This window comes from Pomacea canaliculata, linkage group LG3 (assembly GCF_003073045.1).
Source record: "Pomacea canaliculata isolate SZHN2017 linkage group LG3, ASM307304v1, whole genome shotgun sequence".
NCBI classification, from domain to species: Eukaryota; Metazoa; Mollusca; class Gastropoda; order Architaenioglossa; family Ampullariidae; genus Pomacea; species Pomacea canaliculata.
Window position 1 is genome coordinate 32,669,136 of NC_037592.1, and position 24,785 is coordinate 32,693,920.

At 35.5% G+C, this 24,785-nt stretch overlaps 1 protein-coding gene across 1 annotated transcript in view; it reads left to right on the top strand.

Moving 5' to 3' along the window:
- The window catches only part of LOC112559623, a 66,302-nt gene extending 41,936 nt beyond the window's left edge, over positions 1-24,366 (top strand). The window contains 35 exon segments of the mRNA XM_025230958.1: positions 300-362; positions 497-910; positions 1,190-1,553; positions 2,788-2,894; positions 3,285-3,408; positions 3,667-3,864; positions 4,157-4,322; positions 4,683-4,854; positions 5,337-5,483; positions 5,676-5,765; positions 7,396-7,502; positions 7,656-7,737; positions 7,918-8,064; positions 8,838-9,011; positions 9,608-9,706; positions 10,031-10,125; positions 10,552-10,702; positions 11,229-11,346; positions 11,607-11,817; positions 12,333-12,399; positions 12,591-12,755; positions 14,290-14,382; positions 14,798-14,974; positions 15,344-15,418; positions 15,812-15,922; positions 16,631-16,831; positions 17,171-17,286; positions 17,384-17,396; positions 17,458-17,589; positions 18,236-18,313; positions 18,508-18,576; positions 18,578-18,685; positions 19,248-19,348; positions 19,560-19,780; positions 19,991-24,366. Of these exon segments, the coding sequence (XP_025086743.1) occupies positions 300-362; positions 497-910; positions 1,190-1,553; positions 2,788-2,894; positions 3,285-3,408; positions 3,667-3,864; positions 4,157-4,322; positions 4,683-4,854; positions 5,337-5,483; positions 5,676-5,765; positions 7,396-7,502; positions 7,656-7,737; positions 7,918-8,064; positions 8,838-9,011; positions 9,608-9,706; positions 10,031-10,125; positions 10,552-10,702; positions 11,229-11,346; positions 11,607-11,817; positions 12,333-12,399; positions 12,591-12,755; positions 14,290-14,382; positions 14,798-14,974; positions 15,344-15,418; positions 15,812-15,922; positions 16,631-16,831; positions 17,171-17,286; positions 17,384-17,396; positions 17,458-17,589; positions 18,236-18,313; positions 18,508-18,576; positions 18,578-18,685; positions 19,248-19,348; positions 19,560-19,780; positions 19,991-20,019 (4,785 nt within the window). The 3' untranslated portion in view covers positions 20,020-24,366.
- The last annotated feature ends 419 nt before the right edge of the window (positions 24,367-24,785 follow it).

Here is a 24,785-nt window from a genome sequence, read left to right on the forward strand (position 1 = left end):
CTAGAGCGTGTTTCAGCCGATCGACATCGGTGGCGGACTCTGGTTGAGGCCTTATGTGCAACCTGATGCACAAAGAGGAATAGATAGATAGATAGACTTAGCTGGAAAATTTAACAACATATTCATATCAATCCATTTTATGTAAAATTTAATGAAATTTTGAAATATAATATCAATAGTAAATGATGAGAAAAAACCTTTCTTTGTTCACTGGATATCGTCTACAATACATTTTATGATTTGTTATTTATTAGTAAACTTAAATAGCTTTTATGAAACATATGGTCTCTTTGCTCCAGCTCCAGCTACCCCAGTGTGACAGGATATTCTCAGGAGGAAAACCTAATTTACCACGCTATCAGGTAAGTGAAGCCTCCAGACATAAATAAAAGATGATAATGAAAAAAAAAAAAACATTTTTATTATTTCAAGATTGTTGGAATGTACTTTTACAATATATTATTTTGAACTTTTGTTATAATCTGTGCCTTTGCAGCTGGAAAGTGCAATGAGCAGTCTGCTTCACATTTACACATCATTGTGTCACATCTGTGCTGAGCAGCATGGAGGACTGGAATATCAGACATTTTTTGATTCTGGCACAGACACAGTTTTAGAGGCTATTCATCATGGTGATTCTTTTGTAAAGGACACTTTAGATGCTGAGAATCTGAACAACTCTAACATGTTACTCAGGAAATTCTTCTACTCTGGGAACAGTTTCTGTTTTGTCACCATGTGCAAGGCTCACGCTTTGTGCCTTGAGACTGGTGGAACAGCACTTCCTGGGGTGGAATTTCAGGTTGAAAACTTTCAACCATATGGGGAGACTATTAATGTCTTTGATCGGATATTGGATGGACTGGAGACTTTGCCTGGAGAATTTTTTGAGACATTTCCCAGCCTGCAGGTAATACTTCTATCCAGAACTATATTTAGTGTGACTGACATGGTCTTGGTTTGTTTGTAGTATTGGGGAATTTTAGATTTTGCTCGAAGTTATATTTAACGTTAAAGCAGGGTTCAAATACTTATTGTATAACTGATGATCAATGGGACTCAAAGTTATTGTTCCCAGGAAGAATGTGGTGAAGAAAAATCTTTTAGTGAAAAATTGGAAAGGGGCCTTTTATAGACATGCCATAAAGCAGTTATTAACAGTTTAATTTTTTTTTCATATTTGATGCAGGTCTTTAGGCTAGAGAATTGTAACAAGCTTACAGAAATCCCACCAAATATATCCTTATGCAAGAGGCTTGAAAAAGTGCAGTTGAAGGACAGCCCTATAACTACACTCCCGGAAGATTTGTTTGAGATTCCAGACCTTATGGTACTTGAACTGGTCAATCTACCTGTCAAAGTTTTACCAGACAGAACCCCAGAAACCAGCTGGCTTACCAAACTTGTGTTAAGTGGACTCCAGTTGACTGCTGTTCCACCATCTGTAGGAAACTTAACAGAACTGGTGGAGCTTAACTTGGAGAACAATCTGCTGACAGATCTTCCCATGGAATTTCAAAAACTTCAGCGTCTAAGGATTCTTAATCTGTGTGGTAAGTGTGTGGCTTTTAAAAGGCTTTTAAACAAATGGGTGTGGAATATTTGTTTTTATGTTTTCCTTTTTTCTGCCATCAACAAAACATGTTCTGCCATGAAATGAGTGGTTGATACTTGTGTTTAATGGATCGTGGATTACCTCTTTACATTTGGAGGTATCTTCACAAATATGCACAGCAGTCATGATTGGGGGTTAATCTAAGGTGGGTAGCAGAACATCTTGTCATTGGGTAATGCATTTTCCTGCAGGGAACAACATGTACACCATAACATCAACAAACAATCTGGCCCCAAACACCTCACCCCCTAAATAGGCGTGAGTTGCTGACCCATACCAGGCAGCAAACTTTGCTGCCAACACAAAACAGAGGATGTAGAAAGGTAGAAGGAAGCCATTTACATCACAGCTGCAAAACCTCCCCTCAGTAAAGACTGAGGGCAACACCGACAGTCCTACTCAGTCACATTCCCTGAATTCCTCTCTGGCACTGAACACATCACTCACTTAGCTTGAAGACCTGTGGATCCATGTTGAAAGATCCAGTGAATGCTACTTTTTATCTTAAATCTAAAGGTTTAGTTTTCCCTCTGCCAACACAAAGTCTTTAGTACTTTTGTGATAAAGAGGAAAACTCATTAAAACCTTTTACCATTGTGATGCTTATGAAAGTTTTTCATGACCAAGGTGTTGAATATACTTTAATAATCTTTCCTTGAACAAGAAGTTTGGTTCCAAGTGCACATTTTTTAGTACAATATACTGAGTTCTGAATCAGTCACAATTAGTGACTTTCCAGCTGCCCTTTAGTACTGGATTTGTTGTTGATGGCTAAGATATTGCATCAATACTTGCATCTGAAATGTGAAACTTTCAATATTTATTATATCTACATGGGTTTAAGAAGCTGTATCTCTAATTAATAAGATCATATAAATAAATAATTCAGATGAGTGATCCTGTGAATGCCTCATATTTCATTTTTTAGTGGTGTATGCTCTGCCTGGCCACACTTGCCTTTCTCTTTTCCTCCTACAAACCCGTGACTTCTATCCCTCCTCCATATTTCTCTTTGCACAGTGTTTTCTAGAGAGAATTTTGTTTGGTACAGAAGTAATATGTATGTTTCACATCTGAATCCATTTTGCATTAAAAAACATTGTAGCCATAATGTGTCATGTTCACAGGTGATTAATTTTTTACAAATATAACTCTTGTCGCTGTTACTATAGGGATACCTTGGATAACAATGGAGGGCACGCGTTCTGGTCTACCTTTAGACAAGTACAATGAATGGTTTGATTCAAAGCCTTACTTGAGAGGTTTTCTGGGAAATGATGTAAGTACAGTAAATTTAAAAACTGCATTTTAATTTCAGTAAAGGAACAGGCATAGCAGAATTAATAAAAAGAGTGGATTGCTATTATCTTCAGGAATTGTTAAAAAACTCCCCCCTCCCCCACAAAGAAAAACCCAACCCAAAAACAAACAGCTATCAGAAGCCAGTACTAGAAGCATACATGCACAAATGAAAATATTAAAATGTTTGTCATGATATAAGCCATGTTTCATTGGCAGTATAATTGCTTTGCCATGTATTTCTTTATTGTTTTTACACAAACACACAGGAGAGTACACACATTTCTGACAATCATTACAGCTTTAAGTTTATATTTTCTTAATAGCAAGAACGTTTGTTAAAATAGCAGATGTGCATATTTTATTGCAGAAGATTTCAAAATTCTTTCATGACTGTGACATTAGCAGAAACTTGATGCTTTTTGAGGAAGAACTTGCAGCTCTCAATGTTCATCTTTTCTGGGATGTGCCCAGGATTGGCTCAACAGACATTAGTGAGTGAGAATGCTAATGCAGTTGCATATAGAAGCCTTGCTCTCTTTTAACAGAACCAGAACCCATTGACATTTACAAGTGTATTTGTAAAAATCAATTAAATAAAATTGGTTCAGTACTATTTGTATTAATTAGTTAATTTGTATTCACAGCTTCTGTTTGATTTCAGATGAATGAGGATATATAAGAATTATTCTGTGATGTAATGCACTGTTACCTTGAAATGACAGGTTTTAAGGCAATAATTCTGCTTGCAGATGATACTGAATTTGGAGGGATTCCACCTGTAATTTTTACACTATCATCTTTGGAAGAGCTTTACCTGGATTATCAGGCCATCACAACTGTACCTGTCCACCTGTGTCGCTTACAGAACCTTGCTGTCCTCTCATTGGCTTACAACCCTTTGTTAGAGAGTCTGCCAGGATCCTTAGGGCACTTGCCTAGCTTGAAAAGTGAGTAGAACTTGTGTCTTTTGTAGGACTGCTTATGAAAGTAGCCAGTGTTAAGAAGAGTTAATCTGAAACAGTAACATTATGTGCAGAAGGATGTCCAGGGTTTTGAATTAGATATAGTTATATAATGTAAATTGTGCCAAGAAAAAATATTATGCAATGAAGAAACCATTTATAATGATATTTTATTTATTTTAAGCACAACTTAGTTTGATAATTCCCGTCAAGATAAATATACATATATAAATGCACTTACACACATTATATTACAGATGAAAGATTTGTTTTTCAGGCATTCGCCTGGTCAGCTGTCCCTCCCTAAGAACACCTCCAAATGAAGTGGTTAGTCGAGGGTTTGAATCCATCAAAGCATACCTGAAACGTTTGGCTGGAGGTTTCACAGAATGCAGGCGCACAAAACTCATGTTTGTTGGTCTTGGTGGTGCTGGAAAGACAAGGTATGTTATACCACTCAAAAGAAGTAGAAAGCTTTGTGACATGTAATAATCATAAATCTTAACAATTATGATTAGGCCTTCTTTTGATCATTTGTTACAATCATACACTTTTATGAGAGGTTTTGTTTATGGACATTAAGAGGTCTTAGATCATGCTAGTAACTGGAAAAAATATGCTCCTTGTGATAGGGAATAATATGGAATATGTGGACTTTTTTAGTGATCGTAGTGCTGAAAGATCAGTTAGAAATGGTAACCTTTTGTAACCTATATACAATAGAACGTTTTGTAGATATGTACAAGTAATAAATGCAAAGATTATGAGAGTCTGTTGATCCACTTAATTCATGACATTCACAGTTTGTTGAGAGCTCTTATGAGTTCTGGAAAGCGAACAGAAGGCACTAAAGGAGAAGACATCACAGATGGTATTATAATTCAGCCATGGACAGTGAAAACTGACAATGGTGTAGAGGTCACATACAGCACGTGGGATTTTGCTGGGCAGACACTGTATTACAATACTCATCAGGTATTTATATATATATATGTTGTTTTTTCTTTGTGCTGTCCCAGATGTCATGACGTATATGGATTTATCCTGATTAGCTACCTCAATTCCCGCTGTCCCCTTCAGATTGGTCAGGCATGACCAATGAACAGGGAAAACACAAAATCAACCAACTCAGTTCCTCCATCCCGCTCTTGCCAGCCTTGTTAGCTCTTTTTTTCCAGTTTCCAGCTGGAATTGAGGTAGCTAGTTGAGATAACTCAATATAGTATGTCATCTGGTAAGTACTCAAAGCAAGGAATTTTACCATTAAAAAAAATAAATTTGTATTGTAAAAAACACCTTTATACATATTATTTGAAAAATAAATGATTTTAATTTGGGTATTTCCACCTATGTTGCCTGTATTTTACAAAGCAATATAAATAAGATTTGTTCTGACAAGATTTGTATGACATTGACCATTGTTTTCTCACATGTGTGTGTGTATATTTGCTTCTCAGTTCTTCCTTTCCAAGCGAGCAGTGTATCTTTTGCTGTGGTCCACAAGGCAAGGGTTTGAGCATGCTGGTCTTGATTTTTGGCTGAGCTCTGTGGCAAGTCATGCTCCCAAGACACCTATCTTTGTTGTTGGCACACACTGTGATCAGGTTAGAGCATATTTTGTTGGGAAAATATACTAATGAGTTTATCACATTTACATTTTTTGTGATTATATATTCAATGTCTGCTGATTTTACAGATTTAGGTACATTAAAAGACCCCTTATTTCCTTGGGGTAATATGCCAGAAATCCTGCATATTCTGCATCAGAAGTTTAATATATTTGAAATGGTATGCAGGTTCCAAAAGCAGACATCCCGATGGAGGAATTGAAGGCACGGTATCCTCAGATTGTAGGATTTCATTTTGTCAGCTCAGTGGCTGGAATGGTAAGAACAATAACTTTATGTATCGTTTAATTTGTAGAAAAAATATTCAGCATGATCTTTAAAGTAATTCAGAAGTGTTTCCTGTTAGTGTTACAACTAAATGATTACACAGATCCTTGTCACTGCCGTACCAAAATAGTAGGCCTCTTCCTTAGTAATTTGTAACACTCATGTAGATTGTTTGCTGTGTATGATTTTATCTTCTATCATGCAGTGATAAATTTTTGGTGGGAGAAGTGTCTTCTGTCATAGTGGGGAGCAGTACTTTGGGTTCACTCAGCAGTGACATTTGTTATACATCCATGATGGAGACCTTGGGTGATTCTGTGCACACCAGTTGTGACAGAACAAGAAGTGTATTGGGTTATTTTCTATAGGCGTGTATTGATCTTGAAAGTAATTTAAAGCTTCTTATGTGGGGGTGAGGTGGGGAGGGGGTTATCCCACTTTCTGCTGTTGTGAAATAAAGGCAAATTAGCTGTAGGGACTAGACCTTGAAGGCACTAGGAAATATTCTATAATGTACAGAGCTCAGGCTGCAGTTAGGCAGGCATGTAACAATAACAAAAGGATGATTCACTAGCAAAGATGATGTAACCTGGTACTTAATGGACAGACACTGTGTGTTCTTTCCAAGTAGAACATTTCATAGTTAAAGTGAAAACATGAGTGCAGAAAGAGAGAAGCTATGTATTTAGTGAACTTGCGATATATTTTTGTAATTTATGAATACATTATCCATCTAGTAGAAGTGGATAGTTTTATCTCCAGGGGAATAAACGTACAGCTCCATCCTTGTCTGAACTGAACTCTGTCAATTATATTCCCTATTCTTTGTCGCCCCCAGTATTTACATGTAAAATGCACCCATTCACACATCCAACATTCCCAAGCTATAACATTGAAACCATTGGCTATTTCTAGGCATAGAAGATGGGATTGGGGACCTGCACACATGCAAATTTGTATGCATGAATGCATTTGGTGGGCTCTTGTGATAGCATGACCCTGGGAAACAACCCAACAGCTATGTGACCTTGGCTATAGAACTCTTCTCATTTATCACTGACCACCCCTGCAAGTAAGGTCTTGACGATTGTAGGAAGGTTGATGGGAGATCAAATACCAGCAGGGACTGGGCTGCCATAGTCACAGAAGATCACATTGAAGGGCAAATGGGAACTACAGGATAACAGGAGAAGGGGTTTTAGAATTTCAAGAGAATTCCATCATAAGGGGGATGAGAAGGATTCCATTATATACATTCAGTGAGACTACATCATCAAATTTCACGCTGTGATTCTAAAAAACATTTAGCTAGTGTACTTTGTCCTTGTAAGAGGAGTAATGACTTTGGTTCTGATAAGGAAGTGCATTTCTTTTATTGACACTTACATTGTGGAGATAAGATAATGAAATCTGTCTTCCTTAAAACTCTGGACTGTGACTGACTCATCCCTAAAATAACCACATACAGGAAAAAGACTTATGGATCATAAGTTAATTTAAATGTATTTTAAAACTGAAAAAGGAAAAACTAGTGTCTTATAAAATTATTAATATAAAAATGTAAAGTCAAAAAAAAGGTTGGGTCTATTCTTGATTTTATTAATCATCAATTATCCAACAGGGAATAGCTGAGCTGGAAAAAGACTTGCTGAGAGTAACACTGGAGCAAAAGAACATGGGAGAAAAAGTACCTCAAGTCTGGCTGAGCTTGGAACAGAAGATTCTTGCGTAAGGCCTGCAATATGTCATCAACATACATATATATATACACAACTACACATAGCTTACGTTTAAGCCCAACAAAATTTATTAAAGACAGTTTGTGAATGAAAAAACTATGGTGGTAGTTTCCAGTTTTTTAACATAAAATGTCTTCTTCAGGGAAAGGAGCACAAAAAGCATCCTACAATGGGAAATCATCAAAGGTTTTAGCATGGAGGTTGGCATCTATGATGAAAAAGATGTAAGTACAGATAGTCGATAAAATTATTTTAAGTCAGTCTAAGCAGATGATGGTGACTGCTGGGGTTCTTTCTGATAACCTAGTGAGCACTACCAAACATATTTTGTCTCATGATTTTATATCTTGGAATCTGCAGAGTGGTTGATGACTTTTTTTTTTTGGTAAAACATTTTTTTTCAGATTAAAGAAGCCATCCAGTTTCTGCATGAACTTGGCACTGTCCAGTACTTTGACAATGACTTTCTGCGTGAAATTATAGTCATCAACCCCCAGTGGATTGTAAATGTTATGGCCTGTGTTGTCTCAGTGAAAGACTCACAACTACAGGTAGATAAAGAGTTTTTTTTATATCTTATTCTTTATTATTCATGTTTAAGATACCTCGTTCAGCATTGTTTCATGTGTGTGAAAATCATATCTTTGAGTTGGGTACAAAGACATGGTAACATGAAAACTTTATCTACACATCATTCCCAATTCTGTTGCAAAAGCAAAGGCAGAAGAAACATTAAGTGTTCAGTGCTGTCTATGTCTTCTAATGCTTTAAGCTACCACAGGAAATTTCCAGGTTGCTGTTGGGCCAAGGGTGTCAACAACAGTGCCAGTGAAAAACATAAAGTTTAGAATTAAATATCTTATTTCTCCATTTTTATTGTTAGAAAAAAGGGCAAAGTGACAGATAGAAGCTTGACATCATGAATGGGTAAAGCAGATTTATAGAAAAACAATTTTCCACAAAAAAACTTTCAAGAATACCCTCACATCTTGACATCAGTTATGACTTGATATTTAAGAAATGTTATTGACATAAATACCTTCGGTTACCTTTCAGATACTTTCAGATAGGGCCTTTCCCGAGAGTGAAAGAGTGCCACCAGTAGTTCAGATGAAGCAATCTGTAATGCTCTTCTAACAGAGAAGAAAATTTTAATGGTTGAAGACCAGTTATAATACAGTAACTCTCAAGTCAACTGGCATGCTCATGAAGAGGGAGGTCTAAAGACATAATATTTATTTAATAGTTTTTAATTTTAAGCAGCTAGTTCTTGTCTGCACTATTTTCCCTATCTGTTGAGACCACTGTTTTCTGGTGGTTGCAGAAGGACAAAGGACGTTTTTCTCATAAATATATTGCACAAATCTGGAAGGATTATCCACCAGAACTGCATAAATGGCTGCTACAACTGACTGAAGAGTTTGATCTTACCTTTCCTTTGCCAAAGGAAGAAGTCAACATAGTGCCTTGCCTTCTTCCTCAAGAGGAACCAAAGAAGGTACTAAAGCATGGTACTCTTGTGTATCTGAATGATATTTTATGGCATGAACATGTAACAAGCAGGACATTGATTAGCTGGAATACAGTTTAAGAATAAGGAACCTTTTAAAAAAGACTCTTTTAAATCTCAAGACTAAAAGAGACCATGACAATGTATTAAAGCTAAAATTTCAGTGCAAAAAAAAAAAAAAAGTAAATTGTCATAATCATCAGAACTTTTTTCCCATCTTTATCATCATACCTTGTAAAAAATACATTTCTTTGCGTCCCATGTTTTGTCTTGATTTTACTTTATTCATATGTGATGTTAAGTACAAGATGTAATATAACTTCTTCATTCCCTCTCAGCTTTCCTTTTAGATTCTGTACTGAAATTTCAAGACTGATTGGTTTTTTCCTTTATTTGCTAAACTGAAAATGGCAACAGCAGCAAATGTGCAACAACTGTTACAGCAGTGCTGCTGCTATTACTGCTGTGAATGATCTGTTATTTTCTGTATACTAGTTTTTGTGTATATTAATTATTAAATAATATTTGATTGCAGCATAACAACACATGTATACATATAATGTCATGTACTTGCTTTTGAACAGCTGATATGGCCATCCATTGAAGGAAGAGAAGGTGTAAAAGAAACAAAAATGTTGTATGACTTTGCCTACCTCCCAACTGGCCTCTTCAACAGAGCACAGGTTTGCACTGTTGGTTATAAGCTTCTAAATCTTTTTATATGAGCATTTGAATATTTTGTCATAAACCATTTTGTTAAGTTTTCAAAGCCTGTAAAAGAAAACAAATGTAAATGTGAATAGCTCTGAATTCTCAAATGCTGACTACTGTAAGAAGTTAGAGTTCTGTAAGTGGAGACAATGCCGTTTCTTCTGCATCTGCTTCAGTTCATGAGAATTTTAATGATTTCTGAGTAGCAGTCTGATCTGACTGATAGAAATGTATCTTGTCATCACACTGTATGCAGTCAGGATGTCAGTAACGTTTTCACTGGTTCTCTTTAACAGGTTCGTCTGTTCCAATTCTCTGATGGTGAACTTACCTGGAAGAGGGGGTCACTGCTGAAAAAAAATAATCATCTTGCTTTGATCAAACAGATAAGGTGAGAACAAAAACTTTGTTAAACATGCATTTCATTGTTTTCAGAACACACTTTAAGAATATAGTGATTTATATATATAGGTGTGTGTGTGTTTGCATAAACTCAGTGGCTGCTGAGTAGCATTCCTGCGCATTGTTGTCACTTGCACTTGTTCCTTAAGGCTGCAATTTGCCCTGTAACTGCCCTGGTGGATGAATAAAGTTGTAAATATACCAAATGGTGGTCTTTGCTTTATACCTCATTCTACTTGCGAGTATATTTTCTTCCAATACCACTTATGTTGTTGTTGGAGTTCTTACATTGTGTTTCTGTATTCTTGTGGCAGAATAGTTTCTTGAGTAATTAAGTATAGTTTTTATGTACGTGGGTGCATTGTGCATGCATGTATGTGTGCTTGTGAATGTTTTTATTTCTCTGCTTATTCAGCAACTGCCAGCTGCTTGTCCAGGTGCAAGGCCCTCGCCCAGAGAACATAATCTTCCTGGTGCATGAAGTCATTGAAAGTTTGATTGAAGAATCATTTTATGGTGTTGTCTATGATTTCCTTTTACCATGCCCAGACTGTATGACGAAAGAGGTCAGAGTTTAACTTTAAAATAATAAAAAAGGAGTTTTTAATCAAACACATTATTGTTATATTAATTATAATGTTTGTCATTTTGAAAAATATGGTTATTAAATAATGCATGAATTTAGTGGCCTGAATGAACTGTTTGAAGTAAACAACATTATTTCTTTGTGTTTTTAGACAATTTGACATTATTTTTACTCAAAAGAAAACCATCCTTACAAGTGGTAAACATATGGTCATAAACCATGTCTTCTCAGTGGTTGAAAATGAAATCTCATGTTGTAAAGAGTTAAAGCAGATAGTCTCATTAAATATGTGTGTCATAAATATTAACTACTAATGAAAGTGTAAAAACTGGAACAATACTTAATAAGTGCTAAGCAGAATCAAAGATTCCATTTGACTTTTGAGAAGAGGATTGTTTGGTATTGAGAAGAGGAGGCACACAGAAAGATTATGCACATCTTTTGTCTAGCATACTTTTAGTATTTGTATCATTAAGCCTGACAAATTTAGCTGTCACCTTATTCAGGGCACAAGGGAACCAAGCATGTTCAAAGGAAGCCTGGTGAAAAGGGCTAAAGACCACCGTGCCCCATTCTTGCAATGCAGGAAATTTTTCCACACTGTCTCAATGGCCCAGTTGCAGGGTCAGTGATTTAAATTGTGGTGTCTGTGACTTTGTGTGAATGTGTATTGGAGTTTTATGTAGGATTTATTAATTGGATGTACAAGTATGATTGCCTAATTGAGTACATGAATATGTATAATTATTAAAATCTGAATCATTGTTGATCATTGAGGTTGATGCAGGTGCATGCATGCACACACACACACACAGACACAAATGTACATTCACAATCCTTTAAAGGGTCAACGGAGTTTTCAAGTGGATATATTTCCCCTACAGAGGTGATGCCTGCTGACACTGCCACAGACTTTGATGCCCATCTTCAGCAAAGCATCATGGCTTTACAGAAGTTCAACTCTGAAATGTCTAAAGATGTAGTCATTCTCTACAGTGCTCAAGACATTCCAGCAAAAAACGAAAATGACAAGATCCACCCAGCTTGGATCCACGCTGATCTTGAAAAAGATGGAGAAAAAGATGGCTATTCTTGGTTAGCAGATTGTGTGTGTGTGTACATGCATGTGTGCATGTGTTGCAGAGTATGATTTATTTCTAGGATTCTGTCACTGGAAATTGTTGTTCAATTACATGATCATCGACACCTTTTGGCCAATAATTGTATTCTCCCTTGGTCCTTGCCCTGCGAACTTATACACACTTGATCAACAGCTGTCTTTTCAGGCAGTGTTGCATTGTATTCAAAATCAGTTGAGTTTTTAAGGATCCCAAACCTGGCTCAATAATCAGGGTAATTCCAATCTCATGGAAGCTGAGAGCAAAACTCTTTTACAAATGTGAGTGCCTCACACAGCTTACTGTGTTAGTTTAACTGGACATGATGACAGTTAAACAGTGTTAGCCATCTTATCACATTACAAAGAAGGACCCCTAACTTCTATACCACTAAAAATCCATCATCTTTGTCAAGTTTGTTTAATATATCTTTCATTTAAATCTTAGATATTTTTATGTAAAGACATTAATTACAAGGTATAAATGTTTCAGCTGGTTTCCAGAAAATGTTCAAAACATCAGTGTTGAAGACCTTATGATGCAGCTAAAGAATTGCAAGGTTTGCTTAAATTTACTTTCGCTTATGGCTCTAAAGGTATTTATAAATTTGCTTGCAGTGTAACACATTCTTTAAGACCTAAAGAGAGATCATTTTTAATAACATTGTGTCCCAATGTTTACAACTTATTTCATTGTTTATAGTTTTATAAAGTAGATCTTTCCATGTTGGAATCAATCTCTCCTCTACAGTTGGTGGTAGCACTGGTGTCAGACAACTTTGAGAGGGACCAGAAAAGCAATGATATGCTGATGTACACCATGGACACCTTGAAAAAAGCGTACATCATAGTTGTCATTCGCCCTGATATGGCATGGGAAAACGCAGATCTGGGGATGCGTATAGGCCGGCAGGAGGTGAGATTGTTATTGCTGCTGAGACAAAGCCTGTAGCAATATGAAAGAGAGATCAATAAGTAAAGGCACTATAAACATAAGGAATCCCTTTCCATATGTATATTTAGGGGTCAGATGTTTGCACATATCAAGATCTAAAGGGCTAAGGTATTTATAAGTGAAAAGACTAAAGGGATGAGAAATATAAATGTTTGGAACAACAATAACAATAACAACAGACTTTATTAATCCCAACGGGCAATTTAAACATGGGAGCTGTGCCCTGTTTCCAAAATATATTTATATGAGAAAAAAACACAAAAAAAAACCACACACACATGCACACCTACCCATCACACACACACACCACTGATAGTTTATCTGTGATTGAGCAGCTGGACTGCGGATGGCACAAAAGATTTCAGATGCCTATTGCTTTTGCATACTGGCATGGCATAGCATTTACCGGAACTTAATAAAACAAATTCTCCCGCTAGCACATGTTCAGGTATGGACAGAATGCGGGAAGCTTTCCTAACTAATTGTTGATCACAGAAGGAAGTCAGGTCCCTCTGTTTAATACCAATTATCTTGGAACAGATGTTGACAATACTATTTAAACTGTTCCTATCATGAACAGATAGATTACGAAACCAGCATACAAATGAGAAGGATAAAATACTCTCAATGAAAGACTTCTCTTGTTCTAACATTGAGACACTGGAGACCTCTTTAAAAGATCTTTTAAAACAAAACCTGAGCTTTCCAGTCTGCATACTAACCCTGATAGTAATAGTCTTGTATTATGTGTTTCCATTTGACTATGTGAGATACAAATAGGTTCAATAGATTGGTTGGATGGAGGTATATTGTGTTTTGGTGCAATAAGTTTGTGTGTGTATGTGTTGGGGGTAGGTGTGTAGGTGTTGGTGTGTGTTTGTGCAGTCATATGTGCATATGTGTGTAGACACTTAAAAGTATGGGATTTTTTTAACACCATGAGCTGCTTCATCTGGGTAAGGTAGGTACATCACAATTAATATTATTATTAAATTTACAAAAAGTCCTTACACAGAACAAAGGCTTTCATTTCATAGTTCTACTAGGAGACAACCTTATGCTATTTTTTAAACTTTACAATATTTAATTTATTTTAGTACATTTTATAATTGTATAGAGGTTACATTTGTGGATTCCTTTGTTATATAGGCTAAATAGGTTAAATTTGCATTGATATAGAGGTGTGTAAAAACTCTGCTTATTTAAAGTGAGAGGTGTCTATTTGGTCTGGCATACTGATTTCCAAAGATAGGCTTTTAAGACTTTCTGAAGAACTGCAATAGTATTAATGTCAGAAAGATAAAAAAAAATATCACCAACTACAGGTTCAAGGTATGCTACTCTATATCACATTAAAAAGCATCCATGTGCCTTTTTCCAAAATAATGTTCTGAAAAATTCTCAAATTTATACTTATCATCATGCTTTTACAATGCTTTTATGTAAGAGCTTTTTTCCAGTGTGAAAAAGATAACTGAAAAAATATTTTTTTCAGGTAATGGTGATGATAAAGACCAAGGATCGGTATAAATCCAAGGTGGAGGACTTGCTTGTTCAGGTCAAAGAAAAACTTCATGGAATTCACTCAGTATGTCCGTTTAGTTTCTTTTTCACTGAAAATAAATGCTTTTGGAAAGAATTTGTGGTTGTTTGGAAATTTCCATAGTGTTGTGGCTACTATGAACCATGGTGCAGGTAAATGCTAGCTGGACGCATTTATTTTTTAGGCTGGGGAGACAGCTTCTTCTTCTATAAAGCAGTCATTTGATTTATCAGGAATGGTAAATATTTTGAACCACATACAGTTCATTGCTCCTGAAGTAACTTAGCAATTAGATTCTTACTTAACTCGAACGAAAACAAAAAATAGGACTATACACATCTATTCATTCACATGTTTGTTTACTTAAAGCATGCGGGATCACATTCTTGCATGATTTATTATTCTTGCTTGAAGTAGAATCATATTGTTTTGATTATTTTAATCTAATTATTACAAACAGGCAATACATCATCCAGAGTGTTTCATCTCCTACTGCTGGTCCAACTCCCATGATGCACAGTCCAAAGGAACTTTTTGTCCACCAGGTGCATTGGGTTGGGGAGATCCTCGGGAAATAAAGAAGTGGCTTGCTAGCCATGGAATTACCTGTTGGATTGACACTGAGCAGGCAACTAATGTAAACAGATATAACTTTAATTTTTATTTTCATTTTTAAAGATAAGCATGCATTATCATTTCTGCATGTCCTTAAGGTTATTTGTTTCTCATCAACTGTTATACGTGCTGCCATACTTTTTAAACTTTGGAATAGCATAAAAATCTTATGAATAGCTAATAACAATTGAATCAATAAGGAAAAGGTTTAGTAGTGATGGCACCTACAGAGATCAGTGGGTCATTTTGATGTTGTGAGTGTTATGGTGTCATTATGCATTCTGTGCTTTTAAAATGTCTAAAACAGATTGGTACTGTTATTAAGTATATTTCTCTTTTCAAAGCTAACCATCTGCATCTGCCAAAAATACTTTCAAAATATTTTGTGCAGGGACAAGGTCTTTTCAAAAATATAACAGAAGGAATGCGTCAGTCCAGAATGCTTGTTGCATTTGTTTCAGATGAGGTAAGATCTTATTCTGCTGGTAAGTCTACAGTCTTTCTGAGTAGTGTACTTTTTCCTGGATCTTATATTTTTCTAGTGTTTCTAAGTATGCACTTGATTTATGCTCATATTTACGTACATGTGTGTAGTCATATGTGCATGTACATGCATACATAGGCTTATTTCATACCACTAGCATTAAAAAAATTGCCTTTGTGACTTTTAGACTTAGCTTGAGTGATGTATTATTGTTTCTGTTTGTTTATAAGACATATTTGTGGAAAATTTAGAATGATTTTGAAGTTTAAAAAGGAAAAGATTTTTTTCTAAAGGAATTTTACAATTCTTAACATCTAAAAGAGCAATAGAACAGTTCTAAATGTTCATGTGTACTTAATTTGCATTTAATTGCAGTATGTGAAGTCAGACAACTGCATGATGGAGCTACGGTTTGGTGTCCTCACCTTGAATCTTCCTCTAGTTGTTTGTATTGTTGGCACTGGTCGAGATTGGAAGGAATCTGAGGTAATAAAACATTGAGTTTTGCACTTAGTCCATATTATCTGATTGACACAACAGGATTAAAAAAGTGAAGTCAATACAACATATGGGCAGCTAAATGCGGATACTCAGCATTCAGAGAGCAAACATGTTGTTGCACAGACTAAAATTTGTTTGCAGGAAACATTTTTGGCAGTAGACTGTCACAAGACCGTGAACTAAAGTGTGATTTTTGCTTTCTTTCTTCCAAAGAGCAGTCAGAACTCGATACACTTCACTCACAACCTAAACGTCCGAATTTAAGTCCTCTCGCGCTTACTTTCTCAACGTTAAATTATTATGAAATTTGCTAAGGATTGTTGTCTCTGGGGATACACAAATCCTTCCTCTCAAAAGTTATAATAAACTTGCTATATGAATCGTCGTCTCTGGGAACACAGAACATTTCTCAGTTTCTCCTGTATTTTTTTGTTTTGCCGTCTGCCCAAAACGAAATTCTTCTTATGACCCTCCAACCGCTCTCCTCACGTCACACAGCATTTTTACATCATGCATACACACATTCAGACAAACTGACGTCATTCACGCTCTTTCGTCCTTGCAGGAGCGGCGCTTAGGCCTACCACTCCAGGTAGATCTGTGACAGATAAAGAAGGTTATTGGCATTTGGAGAGACATTCTCACATGTTTCTTTCTTTAGTTAATTAAAGTAAGTTTGGTCTTCTGTTTCAGGTGGGAATCCTGATGCACAGGTCTAAAGCCTCTAAGGTTTATTTTCAGCAGGAGAACCCTTTGGCTCATGGAACACTTCTTGAATATGTTAAAAAGATTCTAGCTGAAAACAACAGTCACAGGGACCAGCTATTAATAACCAAACAAAAGATGGAGAAAAAGCAGGAACAGAAAAAGACACCTGATAAAACATCATTCAATGTAAATTTTTTTACTTAATTATGTCAGTAAACGAAGAAAGTCAAAAAATTTTTCCCCTCTTATTCAAAATTTTTCATCTCCTGTTTCACAAAGTTCTGTCTTACAGCAAAGAAGGGTGGTCATTAATTTCGGTTTCTTCCACCCTTTCCCAATCCTCTGTAGGGCTCTGGGCTCTGTCCTTTGCATTCTGTACATGCAGCTTCTGTCATCAAGCACCAAGACCTTCTCAGATGACACCCAACTGAATTCCAGCTCACCACTGGCATAAATTGATTGGCTTCTAATATTTAGTTCTCAACAGCTTTCTTATGGAATCACTTTTGAAACTTTTTTTAATAGGAAGAATGTGAACTGACACAGCGCAGATTTATGCGGCACATCATCAGTTATGTCAGTGCCACTGACTCAACACCTATGCCTCGTCTACTTGTTGTGGACTTTGAAAGAACTGGTATGTCCAGTATTTTTTTAAAATAAGAACTGTAACATGTTATGGACCTATGGGTAGATATGACACAAAATACATTATTCAGACCCTTAATTCACTAACAGATATTTTAAAGCTGTATCGCTTGATTGGTAAATTCAAAAATGAATTTTTGAAAAGCTTGTCTCTGTGGGTCTAGCTCTGGTTCAGTCGTCCATCTAAGCATCTTCCAACTCTTGAAGGTGGAAGTGGAGACTCAGTTGTTAGACCTACCACATCTCGTCCAACACTGCGGCCAAAGACTGCATCAAGAACACGCGAGAAATTTGAGGTCTGTATGGAAGGAATTAAAAAGATTGTGAAAGATAAAATGTATGAAAAATTATCATTATTGTCTCTTTGTATCCTACCTCAGTAAAGACAATAAGTCATGAAAAGGGATGTTTTAAAACTGATGGTGGTGTTGCTGTTCTTTCCTTCATTGTTTCTTCAATGGTTCTAAATTGCATGTGTTGGTTTTTCACGCTGCTGTGCATCATAAAGAGAAAAAAACTATATTACAAAAATATTTGTTATATCAAAGATTGCTATTGAAATATTTGCATAAATAGGTTGATTTGTTTTTCCTGCAAATGATGTTGAATCATTAAACAAATCCACCTTCCCCACACTCATCATAATGCTTTGCTTTGATTAATAAAAAACATAAACAGGTGAAGGGCTTCATATTCAGGTGATTTAGTAGTTGGTTTGAAGAAACTGGAAGAAAAGATTTCATATCATTATTAAGTGATAAATATTTTCTTACCTTTATTAAGTATTACAGAAGTTTAGAATGTTTATTGTTAATTTTCAAAAGGTAGTTATTGATATTTTGTTGTTAATAAGGATTGCATGTACTCATGTTCACTTTGCAAGTTATGTGAGGGATGTGATGTCCAGAAGATGTGATGTGTTTTTCGCTGTTTATATTTTAGATAACTAACTTGGGAACTGATGAGGAATCCTGGGAGGCAGAGTCCTTTTGCATTAGACTTCTATGTGAAAATGAGCAGGTAGCGTTAACACATTTTCAGTTTAGACAACCAATGGCAAAAAAACTCTTAGAAGATACAATTGATTATGAAGTCTAATCTCAATATTGACTGCAAATTGTGAATTATATCTTAAAAAGTGCAAAAAATAAAATCTCGATGATCACTGCATCATGTAAAATAACTTTTACATAAAATGGATTTATTGCCTACAGGGATGGCATTTGTGCAAAACATCTTTTAGCATCAAGATGGATGAAGACTTTAAACCTCTCATCAGACAGCTGTTCAGCTTACCTAGCTCGCCTGTATGCAGTTCTGCAGCAGTCCTCAGTTCAACTTAACTGCTTTGCTGGGCCTTCTGGAAAGAAATATCATGAGTGGATAGAGGAGGTGAGTTAGTTACAACTAGGAAGTTTTGAGAAGCCGCTTAATAATTTGTACTATCTGGAGTATATGGTTAGCAATGAATAACTGCCATGGGAGACTGACAATGCCTCACAATGCATTCTTTTGACAACACATACACTCCTACAATTCATTCCCTCTTGCCATAAAGTTTGTACAGGTACCCGTAAATTTATTCTTAAATTTCTTGTGCTTTACAAATTCAGTAAAAATTGGTATTAATTGCAGTTTGTCCTACTCGAGAAAATACTTATTTTCGAAATAATAATGGTCTCAAAACAAAGAGTTCATTGCGTTTTTAAGCCAAAGCCATCAGTATAGATGCAGTCACTATAGATCAGTTATACTACCGAAATGTCCATTTCTAGTCTTCACTTCTTTGATTATGTTTTAACTTGAAGCTGTGATTTGTAGTTGTAGTAGAATCAGTAGAAATCGCAGTAGTGGTGGTGGCCCTACACCAAGTTGTTCATTTTTGGTGCACATATGACGAGATTCTCCATACATGAATTCATGTATAGATAATGCTATTTTGTGTTGTTTAAAGGGAGCAGCAGAAAACCCAAACTTTGTTGAAGCATATTCCACCATCAGATCTGACTTGAGGAAAAATCTTGAAGCAGAAAGTTTTTTACAGCAACTTTGCAGGTATGTCAGAGTAATGGTAATAGTAATAGTATTTGGATTCTTTGCTTTACAGCTGCACCTATCAGCTTTACTCCTATGCTAGAACTTTTATGCAGTTGTGAAAACTACTTTAATAACTCATGATCCATCATCAGTCAGCAGCCTTCTTCCTTGTTTTACTATTATTAATAAATTTTTTTCAGTTCTTGAATTTTAAGTATGTTTTGCTCAGATGCCATCTTCCTACTGGTAAAACACAGTGGTTGTGTGAAAAGCATCAAAATGGGCCTCGCATCACAAAGTTATCAACTGAATCTGCCTCAAGAGATGAAGTGCGTAGGGTGCTGTTCGAAGAAGATGTTCAGCTCAGAGAGCTGATAGAAAAGTCTCCCATTTACAAGAAAAAGCGAGCAATGGTCAGCCAGAAAAAGTCAGTAAATCTACCCACAAAAGGTATGTTCCTGATATCTTTAAACAAAATATTTAATGCTGTTACATTAAATTACTTCTAGCAAAGTACTGTAGCCAAGATAAAGTGGGTGAAATATCAGGATTTACATCTGTTTGTGCACTGATTTGCACATTAACCATATTTTTTTATATTCTTATCTACTCATTTGTAAATTAAACTTATACCATTCCTGTTTATATCATTTTCCTCAGTGGCAACAAATGAGAAAAAAAGCTGCTGATTCCACAAAGAAGGTGCTCAACAAAGTCAGTTCTAACTCCACCTTTAACACCGAGAAAACAGAGAAGCAAAATGAACCAGTTGCTTCTACTTCAAATGCAGTGCAGAAATCAGATGCAACGACTGTAAATTCAGAAAAAGGACAGTCATCTAAAAAAGGTGTTGATGGAAAAAGCAGCAGCAAAACATGTAGTCTGCAGTAAGGGAGCACTTCCTTTTTAAGTATGAATATGTTTACAAACTCACACACAGTAAGAGAATCCAATTTTACATTTCTAGGGTGTTATGATCGTAACCAGTTTGATCTCATTAGCTTGTGATATTTAAAAATAAATTTGTTATTTTCATTAGTCAGCCGCTGTATGTACCGTCAAGCTCAAGCTAGCTTCAGGTTACTTATTATCACGATATAAATTTTATCAGCTTAAGACTACCATTAGATTTGAACACCAAGGTTCTCATGCTCTCAACATTAAAGGCTGCTGCAAGCCTTAAGTGTTTTTGTTTTGGTATAGCCTCTCTGCAATAAGTGAAATATGCATTTTATCTCACTGCTGAACAGTTTAAATGAATGTTTATTTTTGTCCTTGCATGTTCTTAAACACTTTATATCAAGGTATGGTGCATGCATACAGTTAAATGTTAGGACGAAATATCTGTAACTGTCTGTTGCGATGTATAAATTCTTAAAAGTAGAATAGTGTGTGAAATATAAATGATTGTTGATATATGCAGATGTGATATCCTTTTATCTGGTAAGCAGAAGTTTTTGTTATTCTATGGATATTCTTTGGACCGTCCCTGTTGAATTCTTTTACAGTTTGATTATCAACATAAAGAAGTAGAGCTGATGATGTGAGCTCTTGTGTTTAAAACAGTTTAAAACTTCAAGATTTTATGGCTTATTGTGTTTTGGGTTTATTGGCTCTAAGCTATGAGAAGTAGATACTCACAAAAAAAAGAAAATAAAGTAACAGACAATAAAATTATTTCATTTATGTTTCACTGCTCACTGAAACCTATCAGTCTACAACTTTTCTAAGTGATTGTCTTGGCACTCCACCAGCATTCCAGATATATATCTTCATGGTTCTTTTATCTGGCATGTTAAAGTTTTTTTTTTTGGGGGGGGGGGGGAGGGAGGAGCTTATATTGTTAATCTCAAAGTTTTTCTCAAGGGTTAAAAATCTTTAGAGAGTATTCAATTCACTTAGCATGCTGTACAACATATTATAATTTCATTATTTTTTTTCAGTTGACATTTTCTTTATTTAGACCTGAGATGGCAGCAAGTGTTTTCTCCAAATGCTGCTCCTCTTGTTCCTTTTTTCGTGCATGTTTATAGATTTGTATTTGATACATTACTGTGTTTATTGTACAAGTATGAAATGTAGAAAGCAACTATGCTCTTCACTAAAGCATAACCCCCCCCCCAACCACCACCACCACTAACCTACTACAGTAGACAAGAAAAGTGCATTCTCAGAAAATAACATCTAATGCTATTAATGCTATGTGTGGAATGTATAGAATATATGGACTTACTCCATCATGCAGAATTTGAGCATATAAACCATGTTGAAGATTCTTATAAGAGATGCCTATTGAGCGCAAGTGCCTCTTTAGTGCATTTTTAAATAGACGAAACAGATTCAATGTTGTAGATGGAGAAATGAATGTTGAGTTCCACCTAAACAGTAAAAATGTTCCTGTAGAGTACCCTTTTAGACCCATTTTTGACTAGCAGTATTAACAACCAACCTACTTGAAATAGCATTTTCAATTATTTTTTTTAAAGTATTGCATGGATATTATAAGACAAAACCAATTTGTCCCTCCCATATCATTGAAATAAGCATAATAAACACTGTATCAGGGATATGCTTACTTTATGTTATTGTACTATTTGGTTTTAAAGTGGCATTAGTTAAGTTTTACTTATCAATTATATTCATGTACATTGTATTGTATTGTGTACATCATGTATCAAATATTTTATGTTATAACAGTTATAATTTGTAAAGAATTCTTAATATTTACATGCTACCTGAACAAAGATCCTAAATATATTATGGCTAAACTGCTTATCCATCTCTTGATGGATATTTTAGAAAACAGTTTACAGCTCAGTGAAGATGAAAATGCTCAACAATTAAGCTCAGAATTTATGAAATGCACCTACAGTTGTATGACATTTCCTCGTATGATGCTTGATATCGGTAGTTTGTCATTTTCTATTTCCCCTATACAAATTATGAAAAGCTTGTACCGTTATGTATATGCAACATTTTAAAATATGTAGCAGAAGAGTGACAAGTTGTAATTAGAAACCCAGAACCGCCAAAGGCAGTATTTAATATACATTCATGAGACTAATTGCTGGACTAATGCTGTATACTTCGGAGCTTCCTAGAAGATGGCCATCGTGTTTTTGAATATTATATGCAATCTTGTCTCTTGACCTTTATAACACTACACCTCTTATAATGTTGTGTCTCCATCCATGCACCTTTGTTTACATTTGTCATGGTGTCATCCTTTTGCTGATGCTTGTTTCTTTTAAGTTTGACCGGTGGTTTGTTTGTAGTCTTTCATTTACAGCACATTGAGCTCATCTTCATGTGGGTAAATGGCCTTTACAAATTATATTATTATTAAATGTAAAGAAAAAATATAATCTCTTGTTGAAATAACTCATACCTGTAGACTCATTTTACATTTACTTTACCATTAAAGATTGTCACATTTTTCTTTAGAAGCAGATTGCAAGCAATTTTGTGATTTAAGTAAAAGCATATCTGTGATTTATTACACTATGTCTGCATATCATATTTTGAGTTATGTTTCTTTACAGCATTACAATTCTTTTAAAAATCTTAAGGTCCTTTCAAAACCTCTTAACCGCTATAGTAAGCTCTTGCTCCGCATATCGACGGTGCTTGATACATGCGGCTTTCTGAGACAAACAATTATAATTGCACTTTCATGGTAATATTTGTCATTAACCACTTTAAAACAAAACTTACGATGTCGAGGACTGCTTGTTTTTATGACTTGACACTGTTTCCTTTAAATTTTGTACACACTGGTGTTAAATTACTTTGGTGCAAACGTTAAAGGTGGCGTCGACCAGACGCTCCATGTAGTCGATTGTAAAGTTTTATCTGAGACATCTTTCCCTGCCACAAGACGGTGGTATGAACTTCACGTCCGTTTTCAAGTATTTTGGAGTACTTAGAATTGGTATTGCACAAACCCCAGGCTCATCTTTTAGAGTCTATAGCGGTTAGCTCCACTACTTTTTCAAAACATAGCTGATGTTTTTACAAGCTATTTACGATGCACTATTAAGCATGTATATTTGTTATATTTCATCAATGACTTTTTGAGGGCAATTTAATTGTAGCCCCTAGTATAGACATTTTTCGGTATTTTTTTCTATGATACTCTTTTACCCCAAAATGTTGTGACTCAGTTTCTCTACTAACATATCATATTGCCATTTACAATTATGATAGATGACAGAAGATGTAAGAAATTAGAATAGCCATAACACTGATTAAAGTTAGTCAACATCAGCAGTAAAAAAGGGTAAGACTATATATTATTTTTGTCATTGAAGTGATATTATATAACTTTGCACAGATGACATAATAAATCATGTAACTGTTTTAATTTGTGATGTCTCTTCGCCTTATAACTGGCTTGGGGACTGGTTTTGACCTTTTTTTGTTTTGTTTTGTCCCTGAATCCGTCGATTCTGGTATCTCCTGCTGCCTTATGCTTTTTGTTACACCATGGATATATAATAGTTCGTTGTTACACCGTATACCTCTGATAACTCAATGACTGCGTGGTCGTTTCCACCTGTGCCATTTTTCTCCACTAATTAATGGTCTCTGCAGCCAATTAATTGTTTGTCTTGGCCATGTTGATCAATGAATTTAATTTTTTTATTTGATTGATGGGATTACTTTTTTTCATTTCTCTGAAATTATACCGTTTGTTTCTAACCTATGGACAATACCGAACATATGCAGTCTTCACATTTTTGCATATTGTTGTTATATTTTCCGATATGTGGATGTTTACGATGTCGAGTGCACTCCCATGTTTACTGTGTTTATCCTGCTTCCTGCTCCATGAATTTTCTGTGCTACTTCATCACTAATACTTCCTAGTTTGTAGAATTGACGACGTTGACTCTATAACAGTTACGTAACTATTGTATATTTTTATGAGTTGTTTTTGTTTTTAAATGTGCTTTTAGACCATCCTGATGGTTAGAAGGAAATAATAATTAACACCCAATTTATATCTTGTTTGAAAAGTTACATTAAAATATTTGTATTTACATCTCAGCTACATGTTCCATGATTTCTACATGTAGCTGAGATGTGTGGGTGTGTGCGCGTGCCTACTACATGTTATTCTGGTGTTTTCGTCACCAAATGGCACTGTTTACTCGAGTAACGATAGTGTTTCTGGTGACAGAGTCTGTTCTATTCATCATCTGGTCACCAGCTCATACTCAGTAAACCAGCTGCACAAATTACTGACTTTTTCAAAGTCAAGAATGTAAAATATAATAGCCTAGGTCTCGGTAGTGCATCAGGAAAATAAAAGAAAGTTGCATGTTTCCCCCATACACTTAAAGGGCAACACGCTGAGTAAATTTTTCCATGTGTATTATTGTTGATAAAATATAAACACATTTCAAATGTGCAGCTGTCCAAGATAAACCAACTTTTTTCGTGAGATGGTCAA